The sequence below is a fragment of the Scyliorhinus torazame genome, chromosome 17, assembly GCF_047496885.1.
Source record: "Scyliorhinus torazame isolate Kashiwa2021f chromosome 17, sScyTor2.1, whole genome shotgun sequence".
Classification (NCBI taxonomy): domain Eukaryota; kingdom Metazoa; phylum Chordata; class Chondrichthyes; order Carcharhiniformes; family Scyliorhinidae; genus Scyliorhinus; species Scyliorhinus torazame.
Window position 1 is genome coordinate 102,178,888 of NC_092723.1, and position 27,763 is coordinate 102,206,650.

Sequence of the window (27,763 nt, forward strand, 5' to 3'; positions counted from 1 at the left end):
GTAGTGTGAACATATGCATGGAGTCTGAAGATATAGGAGAGGCCCTAAATGAATTTCTTCAGTGTTCCCAAAGGAGAGGGGCCATGTTGTTGAGGATGATAGTGCGATACAGGCTGGTAGGCTGGAGAAGGGAGGTAGATACTCGGAAGGAAGGAAGTTAGAAATTTTGAGAAGCCTGAGGATAGATAAGTCTCCTGGGCCTGATGGGATATATCCTAGAATTCTTTGGGAGGCGAGGGATGAGATTGCAGAGCCTTTGGCTTTGATCTTTATGTCCTCACTGTCTACTGGAATAGTGCCAGAAGACTGGAGAGAGGCGAGTGTTGTCCCCTTGTTCAAGAAAGGCAATAGGTATAACCCTGGGAATTATAGGCCAGTTAGTCTCACTTCGGTCATAGGTAAATTATTGGAAAGGGTCCTGAGGAATAGGATTTATGATCATTTGGAAAGATACAGCTTAATCCGGGATAGTCAGCACGGATTTGTGAGGGGTAAGTCTTGCCTCACAAGTCTGATTGTATTCTTTGAGGAGATAACTAAGTACATAGATGAAGGTAGAGCAGTTGCTGTCGTATACATGGATTTTAGTAAGGCGTTTGATAAGGTGCCTCATGGTTGGCTCATGCAGAAAGTAAGGAGGCATGGCATAGAGGGAAATTTGGCCGATTGGATCAGTAACTGGCTATCACATAGAAGACAGAGGGTGATGGTAGATGGTAAATTTTCATCCTGGAGCCAGTCACCAGCAGTGTACCACAGGGATCAGTGCTGGGTCCTCTGCTATTTGTGATTTTTATCAATGGCTTGGATGATGAAGTTGAAGGTTGGGTTAGTAAATTTGCTGATGACACCAAGATTGGTGGAGTAATGGATAATGTGGAGGGCTGTTGTAGGCTGCAAAGAGACATTGATAGGATGCAGAGCTGGGCTGAAAAGTGGGAGATGGAGTTTAACCCTGATAAGTGTGAGGTGATTCATTTTGGTGGGACAAATTTGAATGCGGATTACAGGGTTAATGGCAGGGTTCTGAAGAATGTGGAGACTTCCGGGTGCGGCGATGACCAGCTAAGTCGCACGTTTCGGCAGCTCCCGGTGGAACGGACTTTTGGGCTCTTAATAGGAGCCCCAACGGCAATTTTAACGGCTAAAAACACTGTGCGGTAAACCAGAAGGGAATCCCCCCTGGACACGGATGGAAAAAGGAGAGGAAAGTGGCCGGATTGCGGTGGATCCTTTAGAGCAGCGGCAAGGAAGGCAAGCACAAACCAAGATGGCGTCGGAAGGTGGCAGTTTAATATGGGGCCCTGAACAACACGAGTTCTTGAAGCGCTGCGTGGAAGAACTTAAAAAGGAGATGAAGAAGGAGCTGTTGGCCCCGATATTACAGGCGATTGAAGGGCTAAAGGATGAGCAAAAGACCCAGGAGCAGGAGCTTCGGGTCGTGAAGGCAAAGGCTGCCGAGAACGAGGACGATATACAAGGACTGGTGGTGAAGATGGAGATGCACGAGGCACACCATAAAAAGTGTGTGGAAAGGCTGGAGGTGCTGGAGAATAATGCGAGGAGGAAGAATTTAAGGATTCTTGGTCTTCCCGAGGGTGCAGAGGGGGCGGACGTCGGGGCATATGTGAGCACGATGCTGCACTCGCTAATGGGATCGGAGGCCCCGACGGGTCCGTTGGAGGTGGAGGGAGCCTATCGAGTTATGGCACGAAGACCGAGGGCTGGAGAAATTCCCCGAGCCATAGTGGTAAGATTTCTCCGATATAAGGACAGAGAGATGGTCCTCAGATGGGCAAAGAAAACTCGGAGCCGTAGGTGGGAGAACGCGGTGATCCGCGTATATCAAGATTGGAGTGCGGAGGTGGCGAGAAGGAGGGCGAGCTTTAATCGGGCCAAGGCGGTGCTTCATAAAAGGAAGGTCAAATTTGGAATGCTGCAGCCGGCAAGACTGTGGGTCACACATCAACGGAAACACCACTACTTTGAAACGGCAGATGAGGCATGGACATTTATTGTCGAAGAGAAATTGGAATAAGTGGTTTATTAGAAAGAACGTTTGAGACAAAGTGGTGGGGCGAATATGGGGGGCGAAGAGGGGGGAAAAGGGGGGAGAGATGATTTTTAAGTTGTTAATCCTGCGACCCTGTAACTTTTCTCTCTTCCCCATGTTATGGGGGAGGGAGGGAGGGAGGTGGAGGAGCTGGGGGTGTCGGCCATTGGGGGCGGGGCCAAAAGGGAAGCGCGGGCTTTGTTCCTGCGCTATGATAATTATGGCGGGAACAGGGAAGCAGGAAGGAGGGGGCGTCGCACAGTGTGAGCCGAGGTCACGGGGGGAAGCCGAGGTCGGCCAGAGTTTGCTGACTTCTGGGAGCAACATGGGGGGGTGCAATTACGCTAGTGAGGGATCTGGTGGGGCGGGGGGGTTAACTGGGTTGCTGCTGCTGGGGAGAAGGGGGAGCTGGTATGGGGTGGGGTGGGCGGGGCGGGGGGGCGCCGCCTGGGGGGGACACAGCTACGTGGGAACCGGGTGAGGAGCTGGATAAAAAAAGGGGATGGCTAGTCGACAAGGGGGGGGGGGGGTGGTAAAGAGCCCCGCAACCCGGCTGATCACGTGGAATGTGAGAGGGCTGAACGGGCCGATTAAGAGGGCACGGGTACTCGCACACCTAAAGAAACTTAAGGCAGATGTGGTTATGCTGCAGGAGACGCATTTGAAACTGATAGACCAGGTCAGACTACGCAAAGGATGGGTGGGGCAGGTGTTTCATTCGGGGCTAGATGCAAAAAACAGGGGGGTGGCCATACTAGTGGGGAAGCGGGTAATGTTTGAGGCAAAGACCATAGTGGCGGAAAGTGGGGGCAGATACGTGATGGTGAGTGGCAAATTACAAGGGGAGGTGGTGGTCTTAGTGAACGTATATGCCCCGAACTGGGATGATGCCAACTTTATGAGGCGCATGCTAGGACGTATCCCGGACCTAGAGGTGGGGAAGCTGGTAATGGGTGGAGATTTTAACACGGTGCTGGAACCAGGGCTGGACAGATCGAGGTCCAGGACCGGAAGGAGGCCGGCAGTAGCTAGGGTGCTTAAGGACTTTATGGAGCAGATGGGAGGAGTAGACCCCTGGAGATTTAGTAGACCTAGGAGCAAGGAGTTTTCGTTTTTCTCCTATGTCCACAAAGTTTATTCACGGATAGACTTTTTTGTTTTGGGAAGGGTGCTGATCCCGAAGGTGACGGGGACGGAATATACGGCTATAGCTATTTCGGATCACGCTCCACATTGGGTGGACTTGGAGATAGGGGAGGAAAAAGAACAGCGTCCACCCTGGAGAATGGACATGGGACTATTGGCGGACGAGGGGGTGTGCTTAAGGGTGAGGGGGTGTATTGAAAGGTACTTGGAACTCAATGATAATGGGGCGGTCCAGTTGGAAGTGGTCTGGGAGGCGCTGAAGGCAGTGGTTAGAGGGGAGCTGATATCAATCAGGGCACATAAAAGAAAGCAGGAGGGTAGGGAACGGGAGCGGTTGCTGAAAGAACTTCTGAGGGTGGACAGGCAATATGCGGAGGCACCGGAGGAGGGACTGTACAGGGAAAGGCAAAGGCTACATGTAGAATTTGATTTGCTGACTACGGGTAATGCGGAAGCACAGTGGAGGAAGGCACAGGGTGTACAGTACGAATATGGGGAGAAGGCGAGCAGGTTGCTGGCTCACCAACTGAGGAAAAGGGGAGCAGCGAGGGAGATAGGTGGAGTGAGAGATGAGGAGGGAGAGATGGAGCGGGGAGCGGAGAGGGTGAATGGAGTGTTCAAGGCATTCTATGAAAGATTATATGAAGCTCAGCCCCCGGATGGGAAGGAGAGAATGATGTGTTTTCTGGACCAGCTGGAATTTCCTAAGGTGGAGGAGCAGGAGAGGGTGGGACTGGGAGCACAGATTGAAACGGAGGAAGTAGTGAAAGGAATTCGGAGCATGCAGGCGGGGAAGGCCCCGGGACCAGACGGATTCGCAGTTGAATTTTATAGGAAATATGTGGACTTGCTATCCCCGCTACTGATGAGAACCTTTAATGAGGCGAGGGAAAGGGTGCAGCTGCCCCCGACTATGTCAGAGGCAACGATATCGCTCCTCCTAAAGAAGGAAAAAGACCCGCTGCAATGCAGGTCCTATAGGCCTATTTCCCTCCTGAACGTGGACGCTAAGATTCTGGCCAAAGTAATGGCAATGAGGATAGAGGATTGTGTCCCGGGGGTGGTCCATGAGGACCAAACTGGGTTTGTGAAAGGGAGACAGCTGAATACGAATATACGGAGGCTGCTAGGGGTAATGATGATGCCCCCACCAGAGGGGGAAGCGGAGATAGTGGTGGCGATGGATGCTGAGAAAGCATTTGATAGAGTGGAGTGGGATTATTTGTGGGAGGTGCTGAGGAGATTTGGCTTTGGAGATGGGTATATAAGATGGGTACAGCTGCTGTATAGGGCCCCGATGGCGAGCGTGGTCACGAATGGACGGGGGTCTGAATATTTTCGGCTCCATAGAGGGACGAGGCAGGGATGTCCTCTGTCCCCATTATTGTTTGCACTGGCGATTGAGCCCCTGGCAATTGCATTGAGGGGTTCCAGGAAGTGGAGGGGAGTACTCAGGGGAGGAGAAGAACACCGGGTATCTCTGTATGCGGATGATTTGTTGTTATATGTGGCGGACCCGGCGGAGGGGATGCCAGAGATAATGCGGATAGTTGGGGAGTTTGGAGATTTCTAAGGGTATAAATTGAACATGGGGAAAAGTGAGTTGTTTGTGGTGCATCCAGGGGAGCAGAGCAGAGAAATAGAGGACTTACCATTGCGGAAGGTAACAAGGGACTTTCGGTACTTGGGGATCCAGATAGCCAAGAATTGGGATACATTGCATAGGCTAAATTTAACGCGGTTGGTGGAACAGATGGAGGAGGACTTTAAGAGATGGGACATGGTGTCCCTGTCACTGGCAGGGATGGTGCAGGCGGTTAAAATGGTGGTCCTCCCGAGATTCCTTTTTGTGTTTCAGTGCCTCCCGGTGGTGGTCACGAAGGCTTTTTTCAAAAGAACTGAAGAATGTGGAGGAGCAGAGAGATCTCGGAGTTTATGTCCATAGATCTCTGAAAGTTGCCACCCAAGTGGATAGAGCCATGAAGAAAGCCTATAGTGTGTTAGCATTTATTAACAGGGGGATTGAGTTTAAGAGCCGTGAGGTTATGCTGCAACTGTACAAGACCTTGGTTAGACCACATTTGGAGTATTGTGTGCAGTTCTGGTCACATTATAGGAAGGATGTGGAAGCATTGGAAAGGGTGCAAAGGAGATTTACCAGGATGGTGCCTGGATTGGAGGGTAGGTCTTTTAAGGAAAGGTTGAGCGAGCTTGGGCTTTTCTCATTGGAGCGAAGGAGGATGAGGGCTGACTTAATTGAGGTGTGTAAGATGATGAGAGGGATAGATAGAGTGGACCTTCAGCGACTTTTTCCTCGGGTAGATGTAGCTGTTACAAGGGGAAATAACTATAAGGTTCATGGTGGAAGATATAGGGGGGGATGTCAGAGGTAGGTTCTTTACTCAGAGAGTGGTTGGGGCATGGAACGCACTCCCAGCTATGGTAGTGGAGTCGGACACTTTAGGAACTTTCAAGCGGTTATTGGATAGGCATGTGGAGTGCACTAGAATGATTGGGAGTAGGTTGATTTGATCTTAGTTTCAGACTAGTTTGGCACAACATCGTGGGCCAAAGGGCCTGTACTGTGCGTTGATGAATGATTTTTTAAAAAATTACTTTTCTCAAGTGTCCTTCATGACAGAAGTTGCTGGGCAATGAAGAAGCTCCGGAAACCACACAGTATTCCTGAAGTTTCAGAGATGTTCTGCTGGCACTTATTTTAAATATTAATTTAGAGTACCCAGTTATTATTTTTTCCAATTAAGCGTGTGTCATGATATTCAAACACACACATCATGATAGACACACCAACAGACAAATCAGAACACACAACACCACAACCAATGACAGAAAGATATAAAAGCACAGACACGACCCCTGGTAGTCAGTAAGAGCTGCAGAGGAGAACCAGGACACAGCTATTGCCAAAGACACTCAGGGAGACAGCACGTGCAGAGTATCCAGAACGAACTGTATTATAAGAGTTATAATAAAATAGAGTTGTACCACATACAACTGTGTTGGCTCATCTGTGCACCAGAGCACCCAACACCACATGGTACAGGAGTGGATCGATACCTGCCGGCATACCTCAGTGTACAGAGACAACCAGCAGTGCCCAGGCATGATGTACAAGCTCCCGGTTCCGCAGGCGCTCCAGTGCGACGGCGACCTCCACGAAAACTGGCGGCGATTCCGGCAAATGTTCGAGTTGTTCCTGGCGGCAGCTGAACTCAAGGACCTGGATGATAAGGAAAAAATTGAATTTCTCCTCACCGTCGCCGGTGCAAGGGCAAGAGCAATGTTCAGAAGGTTCAGGTTCTTCAGGAGGCAGCAAAGGCACGATTACCAGGCATTCATGGGCAAATTCGTCAAGTACTGTGAAGAATACGCAATCCAATGGGGACTTAAAGGTAAGAAAAGCTGCAGTACTCACCTCGTGGCTGGGATCCCGGAGCCCGAAATCCCGGGCCTGAGAAAAGGCTGGGTCGAGGTCGGCGGCCATCTTGCTAAAGGTATAACGCTAGCACAGTTGCGCGAGAAGTGCGCAGAACCGGAAGTTTTGTTTGCGCATGCGCAATATGGTGCGCATGCGCAGTTAAGAAAACGGCCATCGGTAAAGGAACAGCGATCTGAGCATGCGCAGTCGCTTCCTACGTGCTACATACCGAGCGTCAGGATGTCAGAGGCCCAAGACTGGATCAATTTAAAAAGGAAATGTCCCAAATCCAATTTAAAAGGGAAACGTCCCAAATCAAAAAAACAAAAATCTGTTAAAGCTGTAAAACAACCTTCCTTCACCTGGAATGACAGCACAGTGCCGCAAATTGACCCAGGAGATGAATTTTACCTCCGAAGAACCCTCCGACAAGCCGATGATTCCGACCTTGAATACTTCGATGACGATTTTTACAGTGTTTCCGGACCTCGCGAGCCCAATGATAGCTCCGTGGTCCTATATGACTATGACTCGGACGAACCTTTCGTGTTGCACATTGGCGGCCCCCACATTGAATCCGACGCAGATGCGGATTCATTTTTCGGATTTGAGGATCTTCAATCCAGCAGATATGACGTTCCAACTTATCAGTACCGGATGATGCTGCAGCCTGACATTAACAGACAGGGAGCGGTGCAAGCACACGGAGAGTGCCCTGCTGCCACACAGAGCGTGGTCCACGTCCCGCTCAACGTTCCCGACTCTATGAAAGAAGACATGCAAGACTCCAGAGTGCAGTCCTCGCATGAACCAGAAGTGACTCCAGTGTCACAAGCTTCCACAGCAAGCTCGTGGACAGACTCCACAATTGCAGAAATGCAAGACTCCAGAGCGCAGTCCTTGCACGAACAAGAAGTGACTCCAGTGTCACAAGCCTCCACAGAGAGCTCGTGGACAGCCTCCACGATAGAAGCGACGCAAGGCTCCAGAGCGCAGTCCTTGCACGAACAAGAAGTGACTCCAGTGTCACAAGCCTCCACAGAGAGCTCGTGGACGGACTCCACGATGGAAGGAATGCAAGACTCCAGAGCGCAGTCCTTGCAGGAACAAGACCATGAGGGTCTAGCAACCTCTCCTGACCAACCAGCGGCAGACGATGCAAGTCTGCCATGCTCCCGTGAACAGCAAGAAGGCTATAACAGCCTACCATGCTCCACTACACAGCAGCATGACCATGACGGTCTCTCATGCTACAATAAAGGGCACAGCGCTGAAGACTGTTCAAGCCCAACTGAAGACAAGCCAAAGGAATCGCCTCGTCCAAGCCCGAAGAAAAAAGGTTTATGCGCTGACCTTCAGGATCATTGTAGCCGAACAGAGATTAATAATGCTGCACGGCCACAGAAGGATGCTGAGGATTTGCTAACGAAATTAATTGAATGTTTAACTTGCAAGGAGCAGACTGAGAATTGCCAGTGTTTTAGTACGGATCGAAAAAATGGACAAGACATTGATCCTCAGGTAATGGAAATAACACAACCTGAATCATATCTACAGCAGGGACAAATGTCTCCCTTCAACACAATGCCGCAAAATCCCAACTTCGGAGACCAGCAGTTAGTCAGTAATGACTCTTCAAACCTGGAGAGGAACATTAATTGCATTGAACCTATACACACACCACTGATTATTGAGCAGAACATTGGAGCAAGAATCCTGAGGACACCGACATCGAGTAGCCAGATAACAAATTTAAAACCCACAGCAGTTTCAAGTGAACCAAGTGTGCTTTCCACTAATGGTGAAGATGCAGATAAGGTCGACCCGATTGTCCATTGTACCACACTAACCCCAGTGATTAAGCAGTTATGTATGGGGAGTATAATGTGGGCAATTGAGAACAGTAAAAGAGAGACCGTGACCATGCCAGTCCCAGCAAAATCAGACCCAGAGACCATGAAGGCATGTACATTAAACAAAGTTACATATGAGGTACCTGAGAAGAAAAGTGAAACGGAATGTTCTTTGGAAAATGGTACAATGTCGATAGAAACAGTGGATCCTATATTCGAGACCATACATATGGGAGAATTTGGGGGTAATAAACAAGGTTCTGCAATGTCTGGGGGAAGATTTAAAGTTCCAAAGAAGAAAAGCCCAAATGAAGGACAATGGCAAGACAATGACAGTCCACCGACATGGTGTGCACCACCAGATGAAAACTCTGACAATTTACCCAACCCTAGTGAACAGCAAGCTGCTAATGACGATCTATCCACGGGATGTGAGACGAGTGACGACAGCATCCCACTTCCCATGCAAAAGGTGCAAGGTGACAGACCTCGCCTAGTGCGTACCGAGGCACTCAACGATCACGGTGGGACCACTGACGACTGCGGTGGCGGCGCACCGCTTCCACCCTCGATGGCTCGAGCCTCTCCACTGGTTGGTGCATTCCTGCATGTTCCGACTCCAGAAGTGCAGCTTCAGGGAATCTCGGCTGCCTCCAGTGAACCTGTTGGGACTCCGGACGGGGGGCATCGGCGGAAGGCAGACCGGACTCCAGATGGGGAGCAGCCAAGCGCCGACTCTGATTTGCGCACGCCAGACCTTGCTCCGGACGGGCGGTGTCGCGGCCTCGGTGATGGCACGCTCAGGGTGACGGCAGATGCCACGGCGACAGGGAATGGATCGCGTGGCAGTCCCACTGGGTCGGCAGTGGCAACCAGCACCGGCGGTCCAAGATGGACACACCAATTCGCGCCATCGCCAGACGTTGATGCGAGCAACAATTCTCTCTCCAAGGCGACATGCTTCGACGTTTCTCTGCGGAGTCGCCCTTCCGGCACAGCAGAAGGCCGGAACCAGCGTACACGGTCTTGGCCAACTTCCACATCTGGCACAGTCATCGCCTTGCATGATATTAGTGATGGTGCTACTTCGATGGCAACGACCCATCGGCTACAAGATGCCGTCCACCACAAACATAAAAAGAAAACAGACTCCACCTTGTTCCTGGCATGCAGGGCGGATGGATTGGTGCGTAGGCGCAATCAGCGGGCTTTGTGCCGCCTTCCACGCTCGCAACTGCACCGTACGCACACGCCGGATCCTCCACTGGTTCCCAAGGATGACTTCGTGGAGATGCCACGGATCATGCCCCTTCCATCGCCACCAGAACCAAACCACAGCCAGGGCACCACTAACAAAGATGTTGAATGTTATATTTGCAAGAATGAAAAAAACCAAGCACTGCATGAAGTACAACAAATGGTAAAGTAGAGACTTCGGCAACAGCATCACCTCCAACAGTCCAAGGTGAACCAGTGTGACCCCAAATCTCCACAGCTGAACCGGCTTGAGGACCAGCCCATTCTTGAGGCGGTCACCCATTAGACTGGACTTATAACGCTGTTAATACGTTCAAAAAGTCAAACACTTCTGTATTATAACCTGTTGTTGTTTATTGTTCCAGATATCGTCTGACCGGACCAATGTTCAAGTTTTTTTTTCTCTCGCATCCAAGTTTTGTTATGGTACAACCTTGTTAGTGTGACGCACCCAACATCGCCCCATGTAAATAGTTACGTCATAAACACACGCTGTACACAACACAAACGCACACTCTTAGATGCACTCACGACACAATTATATTTATAACCACGTAGGCACTTGTCTTTGTAAAAAGGGGGGATGTCATGATATTCAAACACACACATCATGATAGACACACCAACAGACAAATCAGAACACACAACACCACAACCAATGACAGAAAGATATAAAAGCACAGACACGACCCCTGGTAGTCAGTAAGAGCTGCAGAGGAGAACCAGGACACAGCTATTGCCAAAGACACTCAGGGAGACAGCACGTGCAGAGTATCCAGAACGAACTGTATTATAAGAGTTATAATAAAATAGAGTTGTACCACATACAACTGTGTTGGCTCATCTGTGCACCAGAGCACCCAACACCACAGCGTGGCCAATGGTTCTACAGGTAACCAGCAGAAAGCTTGAGGGATTTCAGGTGCAAGGGGTAACACATTGTTCTGCTTTGACAGATTATCCCAATAACATGTTTCACATTTTACAGTTTGTTTTTAACAAAGTAGTGACTTCTAAAGACATGAGAAGAGATGGAGAGGTGCTAAAGCAGTAGAAAGCAGATATGGTACCGTGCAGACTGGTCTCGAATGCAAAATGGCTATAATGCACACCATTTTTCCTTTAGAGTGACATAATTGTCCAGTTGTAGAGATGACACTTGGCAAAATAATCTGGGTCCCTGAGTTTGAATGGGCTTAACCCTACCACTGCCCAACAAATATTTTAGGAACTGCATCCACTCCTAACATTGTACCTGTGTTGTAATGCCATCATTTACTCAGGCTGATTGCTATGGAATGCTGAAAGACACCGAGGTGGATGCATCATTGAAGCTGAAGTTTGAGTCGGTTGCCAATGCGATCCTACATGTGGAGGGAAGAAATCAACATTACAAGTAAGAGGAACAATATCAGCAGCAATCTAAAGTAGATCAAGGAACCCCAGCTAAATAAATAAAGCCTTCATACTGCAATTAGTCGATATTATTTCAGTTTGAAAGCCTCTGTTGAACAAATGTACAGTAATTGAAAACACGCCTTCTTTTCCACTTTAACGGCCACAGCATGGAAACAGGCCCATTGGCCCAGCTGGTTCATGCCGCCCAGTTTCTATCACTAAGCTAGTCCCACGTGCCTGCATTTGGCCCATATCCCTCTATACCCACCCTGCCCAGGTAACCGTCTAACTGCTTTTAAAAGGACAAAATTGTATCCACCTCTACCACTGCCTCTGGCAGCCCGTTCCAGATGCTCAATCCTGCCATTCAGCACACTGTGATTACTCTGATTCTGAACAATTATTGCAAGCACTGAATATATTAAACAATTGGAACCATACATTCTTCGGAAATGGAATTGGATAAATATCTAAAGGGAAGGCATTTTGCAGAGATAGATGAAAGGATGTGGGAGTGGGGCTAGCTAATTTGTTCTTGCAGAGAACTAGCATGGTTTGGTAGGCTGAATGGCCTCCTTCTGTACTGGAACTATTTCCATGAATCCATACTATTCTGTTAAAAATATTGCTAAAAGGCGCTGGACAATATTACTGAGGATGAAATTTATTTGAGGGAGGTGGTAGTGTCGTGGTAATGTCACTGGACTAGAAATCTAGAGACCCATGCTCTGGGGACATGGGTTCAAATCCCACGATGGCGGCTGGAGTGGAAATGAAATGGAATGGGATGCTAGACTTAGTCATGTGAACATCATCAAACAAAAGCCCACCTGGTTCAACAACGTCCTTCGGGGAAGGAAATCTGCCGCCCTTACCCGGTCTGGCCGAGATGTGACTCCAGATCCACAGCAATGTTTGGATTTGTTTATTGTCACATGTACCGAGGTACAGTGAAAAGTATTTTTCTGCGAGCAGCTCAACAGATCATTAAGTACATGAGAAGAAAAGGAAATAAAAGAAAATACATAATAGGGCAACACAAGGTGCAACAGCTCAACATGTGGGTTGACTCTTAATTGCCCTCTGCCCAATGGCGGAGGAAACAACTTGATACAATGGATCCCATAAGAATCATTTTCTGTTTGATACTTTATTTGTTTTGGAGATGTGGTTGAAACTAGTGATGCCCTATTTATTGCTCATCTGGTGTTCCCCTGAAATATTAAGAACCGACCATGTTGGGTGCGACTGGAGTCCTGCCACATCAGATGGGGATGGAATGGTCCCTTTCCGGTCAGACAGGGATCCAATTATATTTTCCAACAATCCAGTAGCTTTTATCATTGTTATTTCCAGCAAATAATCAGATTTCTTAAATTCAGTTTCATAACTTGCTATGGGAAGATAGTGAACTCATGCCCTCTGGAGCATTATTCAACACCATAACCATAATGCTATCATAGTGTGATTTTCTGCTAGTATTATGTCAATTAAATATGAAGGGCGAGGTTCTTTGGCTGCCCCACGCCTTGTTTCTCGAAGCGGGAAGTGGCCCAACATGGGCCGGCAACAGGATCTTGTGATCCGGCCGCTGTCAAAGGGTTTCCCATTCAATCCACCCCACCCTCCGCTGCCGGGAAACCCACGGCGGGTGGGTGCAGTCAGCGGAATCGGAAGATCTGACCCGGGAATTTTCTTCAGTACTTGTGATATAATTTACCTGTGTGCATCATTTTCCTCAATAATGTTTACGATGTTCTGGTTTGATTAACTGATGCTTTGATTTCTTTCTTCTTCTCTTTATAGTAAAGAGTTTAAGCTTATCGTTTTACAGAATGTCCCTGCCCTCCATTATCTCCCTGGAGCAGTAGAAATTGCAACAAAGGTAAACATCTACCATTTTTAAGTTACTGAAGTAAAACAGTAAAACTCTTTTTTTTTTTTAAATGCATTTCACCATGTGTTGAAAGCAAAGGGGGAGAATTTCAGTTTGGGCACTGGATGGTAGTGGGTGGTTGGGTACCAGATGCCCATTGTACCCGTTGGCTGAATTTTGGGCCAGGCTTTTCAGGTCATTCGCTGGTGGCAGGTTTCTCTGGCCCCGCCGGCAGCACACCCTGCCCACAGGTTTCCAGGTGGTGTAGGGTGGCTTCAATTGGAATTCCCATTGACAGTGGAGGAATTAGGGAATCCCGCCGGAAGCAAATGGGGCACTGCCTCCTGCCACCAATAAGCATGCAGCTGGCAAGCGGGAAAATCCTGCCTTTGCTTTCAAACAATTGGGAAGTCGGATGATTGGGTGGGTGGATCAATGATCTCCAACCACTAACTGTCCATCCAAGCTGAAGACAACCTCCCGCCAACATATCGGACATTTCATGCTGAGAAGCCTAATTGTTTTTTTTATTACTTATTAATCCACTTGATCAAATTCACCAAGTGCTTTTCTTGAGCTTGAACAAGCCCCAAACCTGAACTACATTTACAGCAGTAAGTCTTGGACTGCAAAAGAAAATATTGGACCATACCCAAAATGGAGTGCGGTTTTAAATTTATTGCACACAATCACAGGACTACTTGGCCCAGCCTGACCGTCTTCACACACTGACAATCAAAGAACTTTACAATTTCTTAAACATTTCTACTTGAATCATTGTCTACCATTTCTGCAAACGCTGTGCATGTTATTTTTATATTCTGGCACAGTTCTACTCTCATTATTTCTAATTCCCATTCAGAGGTTTTATGACATAGAGAATGGGACCCCATCCAATTGACTGCAGCCCTGCCGCAATGTGAGCCTCCTTTACATACGCACAGTACTATCAGTGTTAGAGGAGACTTAACTATCCTGGGTCACTGTGAGCCTCACAAGTCCAGGAAAAAGTATTCAAGGATGAAGAACAGGATACATATAAGACTACAAAAAATAGGAACAGAATTTGGCCATTCGGCCCATTGAGTCTGCTCCGCTATGCAACCATGGCTGATATATTTCTCATCCCCATTTTCCTGCCTTCTCTCCGTAACCCCTGATCCCCCTATTAATCAAGAACCTACCAATATCTGTCTTAAAGGCGCTCAGTGATTTGGCCTCCACAGTCTTCTGCGCCAAAGAGTTCCACAGATTCACCACCCTCTGGCTGAAGAAATTCCTCCTCATCTCAGTTTTAAAGGATTGTCTTTTCAGTCTGAGGTTGTGGCCTTGGGTTCTAGTTTTTCTTATTGGTGGAAACATCCTCTCCACGCCACTCTATCCAGGCCTCGCAGTATCTTGTAAGTTTCAATAAGATCCCCTGTCATCCTTCTAAACTCCAACGAGCACAGACCCAGAGTCCTCAACCGCCCCTCATATGACAAGCACTTCATTCCAGATATTACCATGTTTTTTGTTTATTGCCAATAATTTCTGGCAGGTTACTGTAAACATGTGCAGATAAATTATTTTCTATTATCTGTTCGCAAAAGCACAAATGAAGCTTAATATACAAAGCATGATCTGTAACTCTTATTTAATTCATGAAATTACAAGCACAGATTTATCTGTGTGAATTTTCTACTGAGTTTATGGTGTGCATGTATCCATCTGCTATATACAGAGATATATTGGGCTGGATTCTCTGCTATCAGGGTTTTCCATTGCTCCAGCATCGCACCCACGCCCGGGGATTTTCCGAAGGCGTGGCGTAGCCCACAATGGGAGAATCCTGCCATCGACAGGGGCGGTGTATTAAAGTAGCCTGTGTGCTTTATACATTTTAATATTCAATTTTAATTATGAAACATTACAAATAAAATAAACATAACCTAATTGAATTATTTCATTATTAATGCTGTAGGTTAATTACACTGCAAATGTGATAAACGGAACATTGAGCATCATGTTGGATGAGAATAAACTGAAAGCGTTCATCATTTTAACTATTGGTGCTTCTGGTTATAGTGAAATATTCGAGATGACCCATACATTCTCTCAGGTTTGTCTCGCCATTTGATTTACTGCATTATGTTTGTATTCTGTTATGTGGTGGCACGGTGGCACAATGGTTAGTACTGCAGCCTCATAGCGCCGAGGTCCTGTGTTCGATCCCAGCCCCTGGTCACTGTCCGTATGGAGTTTGCACAGGGTAGATTGATTGGCCATGCTAAATGCCCCTTTATTGGAAAACAAAATAATTGGGTACTCTAAATTCATTTTTTTTAAAGTACGGTGTTATAACTGATATTTTGTGATTTATTTCAGTGATTACTAGTTGTACATTTTATCCTATTTCTTTTATTTTTACTAAGAACATGCCAATGGCTTTGCCTGATTATCCAAGCTGCCTTTTGATCCAACAAAGCTGCCCACCGGGGCTTAGATATAGATTTTGTTAAATAGTTATATCCTCAACAGACTACGTGACATGCCACCCGCAGGGATGTATTCTCTAACACATAACACACCCTCTCCCTTTACTTCTTTAGTACGATAACAACTTCTTAATGCATAATGGGTCTGTTGTAAAAACATTGGGCGGGATTCTCTGTTCCCTCATGCCAAAATCGTAATCGGCGATCAGGCGGAGGAGCCCTCCTGACGTCCAATCGGGGGCGGTGCCGGTTTTGAGTCTCCGCCCCCTCTGAAATGGTGTCATCCTATCACGCGCCACATGGCGTTGGAAAGGCATTGGCACGTAACCGGAAGGTCTTCCCCCGATGCTCCGCCCCCAATGGACCGAGTTCCTGACCGCGCGGTTGATGTGTGGTCTGAGCAGTCGGGAACCCAGCGTGGCGGCTGCGGACTGCGTCCAGTGCCTCCACACTCCGCTGGGATCTAGGCCGCTGGCCGGGGGGGCTTCCGCGAGAGCTGGGGGGACTGGTGGCGGGTGGCCAGGGGTGGCCTGTGGGGTCACATTTGGCGGGTCGGGTCCACGCATGGCCGGCGCCATGGTGTACAGTGCGACCGCTGCAGGTCGTCACCGTGCGCATGCGCGGCCACGGACCCCGCCATTCTCTGCCCGTTTTTGGTGTGGGAGCCGGGAGTTCCACCAGGTGCCACTGCTAGCCCCTCATCGGTGCTGCATACGGCACTTAGCCGCTGAAATGGAGAATCCAGCCAATTATCTCTCTCTCTATATATCTATATAAGATATATATATATATATATATATATATACAACGCAATAGGACAGTCTCTCAGGTGGACATCTATTTATTTTGGACAGTACTCGACGTCTGGAACCTGGCTACCCGAGACCTTGGAAGTGTCTTCTTTTCCTTCAGTAGGTGGTGCTTGCTGGGAAGTTACGCCAGTGCCGGTCTCTATTGGTATTGGAAAGTCCTCCGAAACAGAATCTGAATTTGTCTCTGTGTTCAATCTCTGTTCAGAAGTATCACTGCTTAGATCGTCCAAGGGACATACTTCTCGAGAAGCAAGTTTACAAACTGCTGTTCTGCTTACTCACGGTTGTGTTCCATTTTCTTTTAAACCTTGAGAATTGGTGGGTTTTGCTTTGCCTGACATGCGACTCCGGTCCCGAGAATCTATTCTCTGCCCGCAACGCCATTTCCACTTTTCTTGTCGACAATCTTTTGCCTCATTAGTTTTTTTTAGTTTTTAAAAAATATATTTATTAAAGTTTTTTAACACAATTTTTCTCCCTTACAAACAATAACCCCCCCCCACCCCGTAACGAAATAACGAGAAATCGCTCAGAGCAAGATATATACATGGCAAAATGATATATTTACATGTCTTTGTACACTGGCTCTCTCCCATATGTGCCAGTTTCCCCAACCCTTCATGTTATCACTTGCTCATGCACCCTCCCAGGCAGTCCCCCCTTCCTTCCTCCCCCCCCCCCCCCCACCCCCTCCCCCCCCCCCCCCCCCCCCAACCTCCCCAGGACGTGTCCCCCCCCCCCAGGTTGCTGCTGCTGCTGACCGATCTTCCTCTAATGCTCCGCGAGATAGTCTAGGAACGGTTGCCACCGCCTGTAGAACCCCTGCGCAGACCCTCTCAAGGCGAACTTAATCCTCTCCAACTTTATAAACCCAGCCATATCATTTATCCAGGCCTCCACGCTGGGGGGCTTCGCCTCCTTCCACATTAGCAAGATCCTTCGCCGGGCTACTAGGGACTCAAAGGCCAGAATGCCGGCCTCTTTCGCCTCCTGCACTCCCGGCTCGTCCACTACTCCAAATATTGCTAGCCCCAGCTTGGCTTGACCCGGACTTTCACCACCTGAGATATTGCTCCCGCCACTCCTCTCCAGAACCCCTCCAGTGCCGGGCATGACCAAAACATATGGGCATGGTTCGCCGGGCTCCCTGAGCACCTTCCACATCTGTCCTCTACCCCAAAGAAACTGCTCAACCTTGCCCCGGTCAGATGAGCTCTGTGAACCACCTTAAATTGTATCAGGCTGAGCCTGGCACACGAGGAGGAGGAATTAATCCTACCTAGGGCATCCGCCCACAGACCTTCCTCGATCTCCTCCCCCAGCTCCTCCTCCCATTTACCCTTCAACTCTTCTACCAGCGCTTCCCCTTCTTCTTTCATCCCCTGGTGTATTTCCGACACCTTGCCCTCCCCGACCCATACACCCGAGATCACTCTGTGTTGAATTTCTTGTGCCGGGAGCAACGGGAATTCCCTCACCTGTCGCCTCACAAAAGCCCTCACCTGCATATATCGAAAGGCATTTCCCGGGGGTAACTCAAACTTCCCCTCCAGTGCCCCTATGCTCGCAAACGTTCCGTCAATGAACAGGTCCCCCATTCTTCTGATCCCCGCCCGCTGCCAGCTCTGGAACCCCCCATCCATCCTCCCCGGGACAAACCGATGGTTACCCCTGATCGGGGACCACACCGATGCTCCCATTGCACCCCTGTGCCGTCTCCACTGGCCCCAGATCCTTAGCGTTGCCACCACCACCGGGCTCGTGGTATACTTTGTCGGCGAGAGCGGCAGCGGTGCCGTCATCAACGCCCCCAGGCTCGTTACTTTACAGGACGCCATCTCCATCCTCTTCCATGCTGCCCCCTCTCCTTCCATAACCCACTTGTGGATCATCGACACATTTGCTGCCCAGTAGTAGCTCCCCAGGTTTGACAGCGCCAAACCTCCTCCGTCCCTACTGCGTTCCAGGAACCCTCTCCTTACCCTCGGGGTCTTATTCGCCCACACAAACCCCATAATACTCCTACCTACTCTCTTAAAAAAGGCCTTAGTGATCACGATGGGAAGGCACTGAAACAGAAACAAAAACCTCGGAAGGACCACCATTTTGACCGACTGCACTCTACCCGCCAGCGAGAGCGGTAACATTGTCCCATCTTTTAAAATCCTCCTCCATTTGCTCCACCAACCTCGTCATATTCAGTTTATGTAGGACCCCCCCAACTCCTGGCTATCTGGATCCCCAGATACCGAAAGCTCCCCTCCGCCCTCCTCAGCGGTAGGTCCCCTATCTCTCTTTCTTGGTGTCCCGCCTGTAATATAAAGAGCTCACTCTTCCCTACATTGATCTTATAGCCTGAAAACTCCCCAAACTCCCTCAGAGTTTGCATGACCTCCACCATCCCCTCCATTGGATCCGCCACGTACAGCAACAGGTCATCCGCATATAGCGACACCCGATGCTCCTCATTAGTTTTTTTATTGTTACAATCCTCATAACCAGTTTTCTCTTGAGTTATATTCTCTGAGCTGCCATAAGGAGAAAAAGTATTGAGGTGCCACACACTTGGATTTCTTACAAACATGATGAGCCGTTTATTAGGAGATGGTGCTCATACAATCTAAGATGGGGATCTGAAGACTGTGCAAACAACACTTTGCTGATGTCATTACAGGTCACGTGACATTCCACCAGCAGGGATATATTCTCTGATACAGAACAAGTGTAAGTGACAGCTGGTCAACAGCCCGGTTTTGATCTCTCAAGTTTTATTCCCAGTGTTCTCCATTGGAGAGATGTAAAACTGACTGCTGACTCACTAGGGAGAACCATCCCAGAAAAGAACTGAGGATTGGAACCATTTCCAGGACCTGGAGCCGCTAATCTCTGCAATCTGCGTGGCATCGGAATCTTACACATGGTAGTGAGTTAACAGGCTGCCGTTGCAGTCACCATCCAATTAGAGATGGAAGGTGTGACTCTAACATGGCAGGCCAAATGTGGAGCACTGGCTGGTTAACAGCCCAATTGGATCAAATGGGCATTGCTGAGGCAGGTTGGTAAGCACAAAGGAAGCACTCTTGGACAGCAGTGGAGTATGTTTAAAAAGAGAAGACCCATACAGCCATCAATGTGGAGGGGCAAATCCTCCAAAGGAATGTTTGTTGCTGCAGCTGTTTCAGCTTGCCAGATCTGGGCTTTGAGAGGAGGCCTATCCAGTACCATGAATGTTCAGTCAGCTTGGGATGATGGCCATTTATTCAGCCTTAGTTGAATTGATTGGCTGCCTATCACTGTGGAGTGGGCTGCATATTCCTATGAATTTAGCAAATTCACCCAGAGGAGAGGCAGCATCATGGAGCTGTTTCAGTGTGGTTTTGTGATACTTTCCAGGCCTCTTCCCAGTTCCAAAGTCACCAGCAAGGGGGTGACCAAGATTCCACACACTATCTTCCATCTTACACTTATTATAGAAAGTCAGGATCTACCCCGGGGCAAGTTAACACAATATCACCTTAGAATAGCCACCTCTGTGGAATTCTCATGGTCAATAGTAAATGACTTAAGTAAAGGACTTCAATGATGCACAATTAGCCTCAGAAAATAGACATCAGGGCAAGTGTGAGACAGATGTGGGGCTGGGAAACCAGAAAAACATATATGATGCCCTCAAGATGGTAATCAAAATTACAGTAACATACGCCATGGTGTGTATTTTTTCCATGGACATCTGGCTCAGAATTAATATAAATATGCAGCAGTTGCAGTCTGGATCACCAAAAGGAAGATGGTGTAAAATAACAGCAACACACCAGCCACCACCATCACCAGGGGTAACAAGGGTGAACTTAACGGACCAACAAAAGGTTCATTGAAGGACTACAAAAGCTCGGTCTGTAGGCAAGATTTTCCAACCACCTCCCCCCTTCCTTCGCAGTGGTGTGTTTGGCCGTGGCAGAGGCAGCTCATCATTGACCAGATCTTCCAGTCCTGCCGCTGGAGACCACCGGTGGGACTGGAAGATCCTGCCAGTGGGAATGGCCAGAAAATTCCACCCTATGTATGGAACGATTTCTCTGTGCCAGCAATATAGCTTTTAATTTTGGATGTATTTTTCTTATTCATTCAAGGAATGTAGACTTCGCTGGTTTGCCAACATTTATTGTCCATCCCTAATTGCCCTTGAGAAGATGGCAGTGAGCTGCCTTTTTGAACCGCTGCAATCCATGAGGTGTAGGTACACGCACAGTGCTGTTAGGGAGGGCGGTTGTAGTTGTCCATCATGTCCTGTCCTATAACTTCGCAGTGGCATTCAGGGCTCCTCTTGTGCAGCGTTAAGCCATTGAACTTGTTTCATTTTTAACTTACTGCTCGCCATCTAGGTGAGGTGCGCCAATGCATCTATCCTTCCCTGTATTGTTAGTCAGGAACTATTGTAAGCAACCTGGACAAACGGCCCACCTTAGGGTGGGGTTATGATTGTCCTTGTTGTTCTTCAGCCATTCTGCCCCGTGGTTGCTCACCACACAGTTGAATTTTCAGAGTTTTGATTTCCATGGGTTATGGGGCTTGGTAAGAGATGTTACAATGTACATTGTGATTGGCTGAGCATCAATATTTCACAGGAAAATGTTTTAAAAACATAACCCTCCTGCTGTTTGCCAGCAGTCCTCCTCGCATATCTTTTTTTCGAAAATGTGTGTGTCATGTCCTCAGAGACAGGTCCTTTCCAGTAAATTCAGATCCACTGAGAGTGGATTAATGACATTTCACTCACAGAATCCCGACAGAGCAGAAAGAGGCCATTCAGTCCATCGAGTCTGCACCGACTCTCTGAAAGAGCACCCTATCTGGGAACAGGCTCCACCCTACCCCTGCAACCCAGTAACCCGACCTCACCTTTTGGACACTAAGGGGCAATTCAGCATGGCCAATCCACCTAACCTGCACACCTTTGAACTGTGGGAGGAAACCGGAAACCCACACAGGCACGGGGAGAAAGTGCATACACCATACAGACAGTCACCTGAGGCTGGAATTGAACCCGGGTCCCTGGCACTGAGGCAGCAGTGCTAACCACTGTGCCACCATGCCGCCCCTCAGCATGTTACTCAGCCTCTTAATTTGAGCAAAGAACTTTGTTTTTTGATAACTGCGTCATGATGGGCACACCTATTCCTTTCCAATAATAGTAGGTACACGATTAACATTTTAATGACCTGTATTTCTTTCACCTTGACAGTTGAAAACCATTCCTAAACAATTGGTCTGTAACACAGTTTATCAGAAGATTGGCCGAACGTCCATGCTCCGTCACAATGCCACCTGGGAAGACAAAGAACTGAGATTGTTAGGAAGCTACAGTGGATCTTTCCCAAAGATATTTGGACGACATGAAACCCGTGGTAAAATCTAATTTGGGAGACTTGGAAAACTCATATGAAATTGAAAATTTTGATGCTCCAACCTGAACTATTTGCTCATTAGTGCAGCAGAATTATTACAACTTTTTCATATATCTTTAGCAAAATAATTTATATTCTGCATTTTGAACAAGATTAACGAGACTTTGTTATTTTTTTGTAGTGACCTTTTCCCATCCGTTTGCCATCCCATTACCTCAGCGATCACAGCTCAGGATGAGCCTTTCGCATTCACTCTTTAGGCACCAGGATGATATTGTAATTCACTGGGACAACAAGGATCAGGTTTGCTCGTTAAATATGGATACTTTATTGTGACTGACACTAAGCTGGAAACAGTGACTTTGCGATATATTGGGCGCGTTTCAGCGGACAAATGTTAAAGTCCGCTTTTGGGTGCATTTAACGGGCTGCTTCGAGCCTGCTGCACCATTCAACATGACCATGGCTGATCCTCTATCTCAACACCACACTCCTGTGCACACCCCATATGCCTTGACCCCTTTAGAGTCTAGAAATCTATCTATTTCCTTCTCAAATATGTGGTAGAGAATTCCACAGGTTCACCATCTCTGTCCTAAATGGTCTACCATGTATTCTGAGATTGTGATCCCTTGTTCCAGACTCGTCTCCACCCCCTCCACACCCCCACCCGCCAACCAGAGGAAACAACATCCCTGCATCCAGTCTGTCCAGCCCTGTCAGAATTTTATACGTTTCAATTAGATTCTCTCTCATTCTTTTAAACTCCAGTGAATTCAGGCACAGTCGACCCAATATCTCCTCATACGACAATCCTGCCATCCCAGGGATCAGTTTTGTGATTTTTCTCTGCACTCCCTCCATGGCAAGTACATTCTTTCTTGAATAAGGAGACCAATACTACACACACTGCTCCAGGTGTGGTCTCTCCAAGGCCCTGTACATCTGCAGTAAGACATCCTTGCTCCTGTACTCACGTCCTCTTGCCATGAAGGTCAACATACCATTTGCCTTCCTACCTGCTCGCTATACCTGCATGTTTGCTTTCAGTGACTGGTGTACTAGAGGAACCTGGTCCCAATTTCCCATTCTATTACTGCCAGGCAGCAGAGGCACTGCCAGAGTGCCAGGCTGGCAGTCCAAGCATGTCCGGGTGCCAGGCTGGCACTGCCAGGGATCGGTGCAGTGGGGTGGTCTTATCAGGTGGAAGGGGAAGGGATGAGAGAGTATTCCTGGGGGCCTTCTCACATTTTAGTGTGGGGGGGGGGTGCAGGGGGTTTGGGGCAACCAGATCCGCCTGGCACGGATCCAGGCTCCACGCTGGGCTGATCGCGTGTCACCCGATTCAGCCCCGATCAGCAAGGAGTATTTAAGCCCAGCAGGAACTGACTCAAGTATGGCCTCACTGGAGAGAAACTCCCTGAAAACAAATAAATGGCAGAGTGCCATTGAATAGGGGGGTGATTCACGACACTGCAGCTGCTGAGAAAAACCCTGCGAAACGTGTCCAAAACCGGACATACATTTTCTACAGTTGAATAAACTAGGATTGTTCTCCCTCGAGAGACGAAGGCTGAGGGGCAACCTGATAGAAGTTTATAAAATTATTCGGGGTATAGATAGGGTGAACATTTGGAGGCTTTTTCCCAGGACGGAAATGGCAATTACAAAGGGGCACAAGTTCAAGGTGAGGGGGGATGTTCTTTACATAGAGTGTGGTGGTGGCCTGGAATGCACTGCCAAGTGAGGTGGTTCAGGCAGATACATTAGCGGCCTTTAAGACTTATCTGGGTAGACACATAAACAGACGGGGTATAGAAGGATACAGGCATTTGGTCTAGATAGGACATGTGATCGGCGCAGGCTTGGGAGCTCCGAAGGGCCTGTCCTGTGCTGTATTGTTCTTTGAATTGCTTAGTTTTATTGATTTCAAATTTCACCATCTGGCACGGTGGGATTCGAACCCAGGTCCCCAAAGCATTTCCTCTGGATCTCTGGATTACTGATCCAGTGACAACACCACTACAACATCACCTGCCCATATTCAACAATTCTCTATAAGCTACTGATAACCAGATACACCCTCAAACTGTCAAAAATGTACCCACCTCAACGACTTTGGGAAAGATTGAACCGGGCCCAACTGGAATTTGGAAGCTGCTTCTCCCTGTCATTTACCATGACTTTTAGCAGTAATCCTACTTCTGCATTTAATCCCATTCAAGAGGTAACTTAAAGATCTGGGGCGTCATTCTCTGACCCCCCCGCCAGGTCGGAGAATCGCCGGGGGCTGGCGTGAATCCCGCCCCCGCCGGTTGCCGAAGTCTCCGGCACCGGAGATTCGGTGGGGGCGGGAATCGCACCGCGCCAGTTGGCGGGCCCTCCCGCTCGATTCTCCGGCCCGGATGGGCCGAAGTCCCGCCGATAAATTGCCTGTCCCGCCGGCGTGGATTAAACCACCTTTTGAACGGCGGGACAAGGCGGCGCGGGCGGGCTCCGGGGTCCTGGGGGGGGCGTGGGGCGATCTGGCCCCGGGGGGAGCCCCCACGGTGGCCTGGCCCGCAATCGGGGCCCTCCGATCCGCGGGCGGGCCTGTGTCGTGGGGGCACTCTTTCCCTTCCGCCTCCGCCACGGTCTCCACCATGGCGGAGGCGGAAGAGACCCCGCGCAAGCGCCGCCCGGGGATGTCATTTCCGCGCCAGCTGGTGGGGCAACAAAGGCCGTTTCCGCCAGCAGGGGAGCGGAAATTCCTCCGGCGCCGGCCTAGCCCCTCAATGTTGGGGCTCGGCCCCCAAAGATGCGGAGCATTCCGCACCTTTGGGGCGGCGCGATGCCCGTCTGATTGGCGCCGTTTCGGGCGCCAGTCGGCGGACATAGCGCCGTTTCGGGAGAATTTCGCCCCAGGTCGGAATTTTGGTGCATGTGCAAATCAGGCATCAAGAATGGAAGTGAAATGTGCTTTAATGTGTCGGTTGGAATTGGAATATTTATTGAGCTTTTTAATGGGCAGTGATAAAAGTAAAATGTATACTTGTTCCCTTTGAACAGATGTTTTTTTTAGCCTCTTTGAACTTGGATAATGATCGGCTGGAAAGCAGAGCCAATCTTCAACATCCATTCCAACTCGCCTTGAAAAAGTTCGAACTACAGTGTCTTTCTGAAAGAAAAGAACAGAAATACAATCAAAAGGTTGGAATAATGAACCAGAGAGGGAAAAGGGGAGAGTGTTCACTGATTTTTAAAATGTAATGCATTCCCCACCATCCCTTCTTAACCATTTGTCTTTTGCTGACGAAAGAGAAGGCCTATGAGAAACCACTGCTAATGGCTTAAAACACCAAGCAATGCACTGAGACTAAGATCAAGTGGAGGATCAGGCCCGAGATCAGATGTGATGCCTGCCTTCTCTGTTTGGACCTAGTTTGTCTCTCTTGTAAGGACCATTAATTGGATTCAATTTGAATTTGAATTGATTTTCGGAGCAAAGAAGAAGATGGATTAAGGGCTTTGTCCTGTCTGTTCTGGGCATTAATCTTTTAACTCTGAGAAAGGAAGACTCTTGTCAACAGTTTCTGAGCAGCCTCCCCCCTCTTCCCCCCCCCCCCCCCCACCCCCCACCCCCAACCCTCTCCCAACTAGACCATCTGATAGTTTATTTCTACATGAAGTATAGTGGAAATGTGTAAAATCTTTTGAACTTTTGCCTGATTGGAAAAGTCTCAGCAGGCATGTTGCCAAGAGCAACCTAAGTCTTTCAAGCCAGCCTTTAAAATCTGATGAACTTATTTGTATTACTTCATTGAAGATTGTTTTACAGAATATAATTATAACACGTTGTGTCAGAGAGGCCAAAAGAAAATAATTATTGGAGCAGAGCCTGACTCAGCACAAACATTTCACTGCACAGTGAGATCCTGTGACAAGGAATAAAAAGTGTGCAATGTGTTTTATGTGTAACCCAAAAGAGAACTATTTATCTTAACATTATTACATCCCACATAATATTCAAGGTTCAGATTCAAACACTTCACTTCAAAAAGAGCTATTTAATTCAGTTACTAAAAGATGGCTCACCTGTTTGCAGTTCAGTACAAATATATCAATAGTTAATTACATTTTAGGATCATTTCTAAAGATCGGACTAGATTTGATGACCCTCTGGAAAGTCCTGTAAAAGCCATGGGGCACCCTGCCTGGGGCCTATCCACCTGCCCATTCCCCTGCCATTATTAAACCAGCAGCAGAAAACTGTCTGGAGTCTACTTAAGGGTCTCATCCTGCTGGCACTGGGGTTTAATGCCCCCCCCCCCCCCCCTCCTCCAGCTTCCCCCTTGGTCTGTCCACTCTTTTCCTCCTTTCGTTGGACCCGGCCAGCCTGACTCCAGCAAGATCCCACCTCACTTAGCTTCAATACTGGCTCCATGACTGGCTCTAGCTGCAGTCCCAGCAGTGGCCTCCGGTGCCAATGGCACTGCTGAGACTGGAAAGCTGCCGGCCATCTGGTTGGCCAACAGCTCCCAGAGGCAGGCTTCCTCCCCTAGATCCTTGCTATCAAATCTGTTGGGGTATGGGGGACAAGCCCAACCCTGGCATTTTCACCAGAGGAGCGTAGACCCTGCCACATTGAGAAACCAGCGCAAAGTCATTCCTCTGCTGAAAGATTGATCCGTGCATCTTTTCTACCTTGTGAATTCTAAAGATGGCAGTGTGATGGTACTGTGTAATGTGAAATCGGATTGCTAAATGCCCTTGAAAAATGACAGATTGGTCAGGATGTTATGTGTCTGACTTTTGAGCTGCTGATCTTTCTAATGTCACTCTGCATGATAATAAGGCAGGAAGTATAACGGGCTGTTGAAGTCAGCTGTAAAAATATCGCCTGAGCTCACTCAGTCCAAACTTTGTTTCCCAAGAGATGCTGCCCCCATCAGCGTCACTATCATTTTATCTGCTATTGATGCAGATATTCCTGTTTGAAAATGGTTTTGTTCTGTACTTACCGTCAATCTTTTCTGGCCCATGTTTCCTGTTGTCTAGGGAGAAGGCTGGTCCAGTTTAGATCCTATTCTGAAACCGTTTCGGGTTTTACTTTTAATTTTTGACAAATTTGCAAGTCAGCACTGTGTACCTGGCCCTACATTATCACCCACCCAGGTCTGAAATCAAACTGATTCAAATTAAGCACAGGGACTTCCGGTTGCGGCTATGCCGAGGTGGGTCGCACGTTCGGCACCTCCCGCCAGGAACGGACTTTGGGCTTTTCAGAGGGGCCCCAATGGCAATTGTTCAACGGCTTCCAGTGTGGGAATGTGACAGCAAGGTCCCCCCGACATTATATGGATTGGACCAGGAGTGGAGCGGCTAAAAAAGTGGTCCTGGTGCAGCGAAAAGTGCGAGGGAGGAAAGGCAAGATGGCGGTGGGTGGAGACCAAGCAGCGTGGTCGCAGGAGCAGCAGGAGTTTCTTAAACGCTGCTTTGAGGAGCTGAAGACAGAAATGCTGTCGCCAATGAAGGCGGCGATTGAGAAGCTTGTGGAGACCCAGAAGGCCCAAGGGGCGGCGATCCGGGAGGTGCGGCAAAAAGCTTAGGAGAACGAGGACAAGATCTTGGGCCTGGCGGTGAAGGTGGAGGCGCATGAGGCACTGCACAAGAAATGGGCGGACAAATTCGAGGACCTGGAGAATAGGTCGAGGAGGAAGAATCTTCGGATTCTGGGTCTCCCTGAAGGAGTGGAGGGGCCCGATGCCGGGGCATATATGAGCACGATGCTCAATTCGCTGATGGGCGCGGGAGCTTTCCCGAGGCCCCTGGAGTTGGGTGGGGCTTATCGGGTCCTGACAAGGAGACCCAAAGCCAACAAACCGCCAAGGGCTGTAGTGGTGAGGATCCACCGCTTTGTGGACAGGGTGTGTCCTGAGATGGGCCAATAAAAAAGCGGAGCAGCTGGTGGGAGAACACCGAGATCCAAATTTATCAGGACTGGAGTGCGGAGGTGGCTAAGAAGAGAGCTGGTTTCAACCGTGCTAAGGCGATGCTCCATCGGAAGG

General features: G+C 48.6%; 1 protein-coding gene across 1 annotated transcript in view; it reads left to right on the plus strand.

The window, feature by feature from the left end:
- The window catches only part of LOC140394025 (uncharacterized), a 654,493-nt gene that overhangs the window by 477,617 nt on the left and 149,113 nt on the right, over positions 1-27,763 (plus strand). The window contains exons 51-56 of the mRNA XM_072480809.1: positions 11,032-11,144; positions 12,953-13,031; positions 14,986-15,123; positions 21,554-21,716; positions 21,898-22,019; positions 24,765-24,905. Coding sequence (XP_072336910.1) covers positions 11,032-11,144; positions 12,953-13,031; positions 14,986-15,123; positions 21,554-21,716; positions 21,898-22,019; positions 24,765-24,905 — 756 coding nt within the window. The remainder of the gene's footprint in view (positions 1-11,031; positions 11,145-12,952; positions 13,032-14,985; positions 15,124-21,553; positions 21,717-21,897; positions 22,020-24,764; positions 24,906-27,763) is intronic.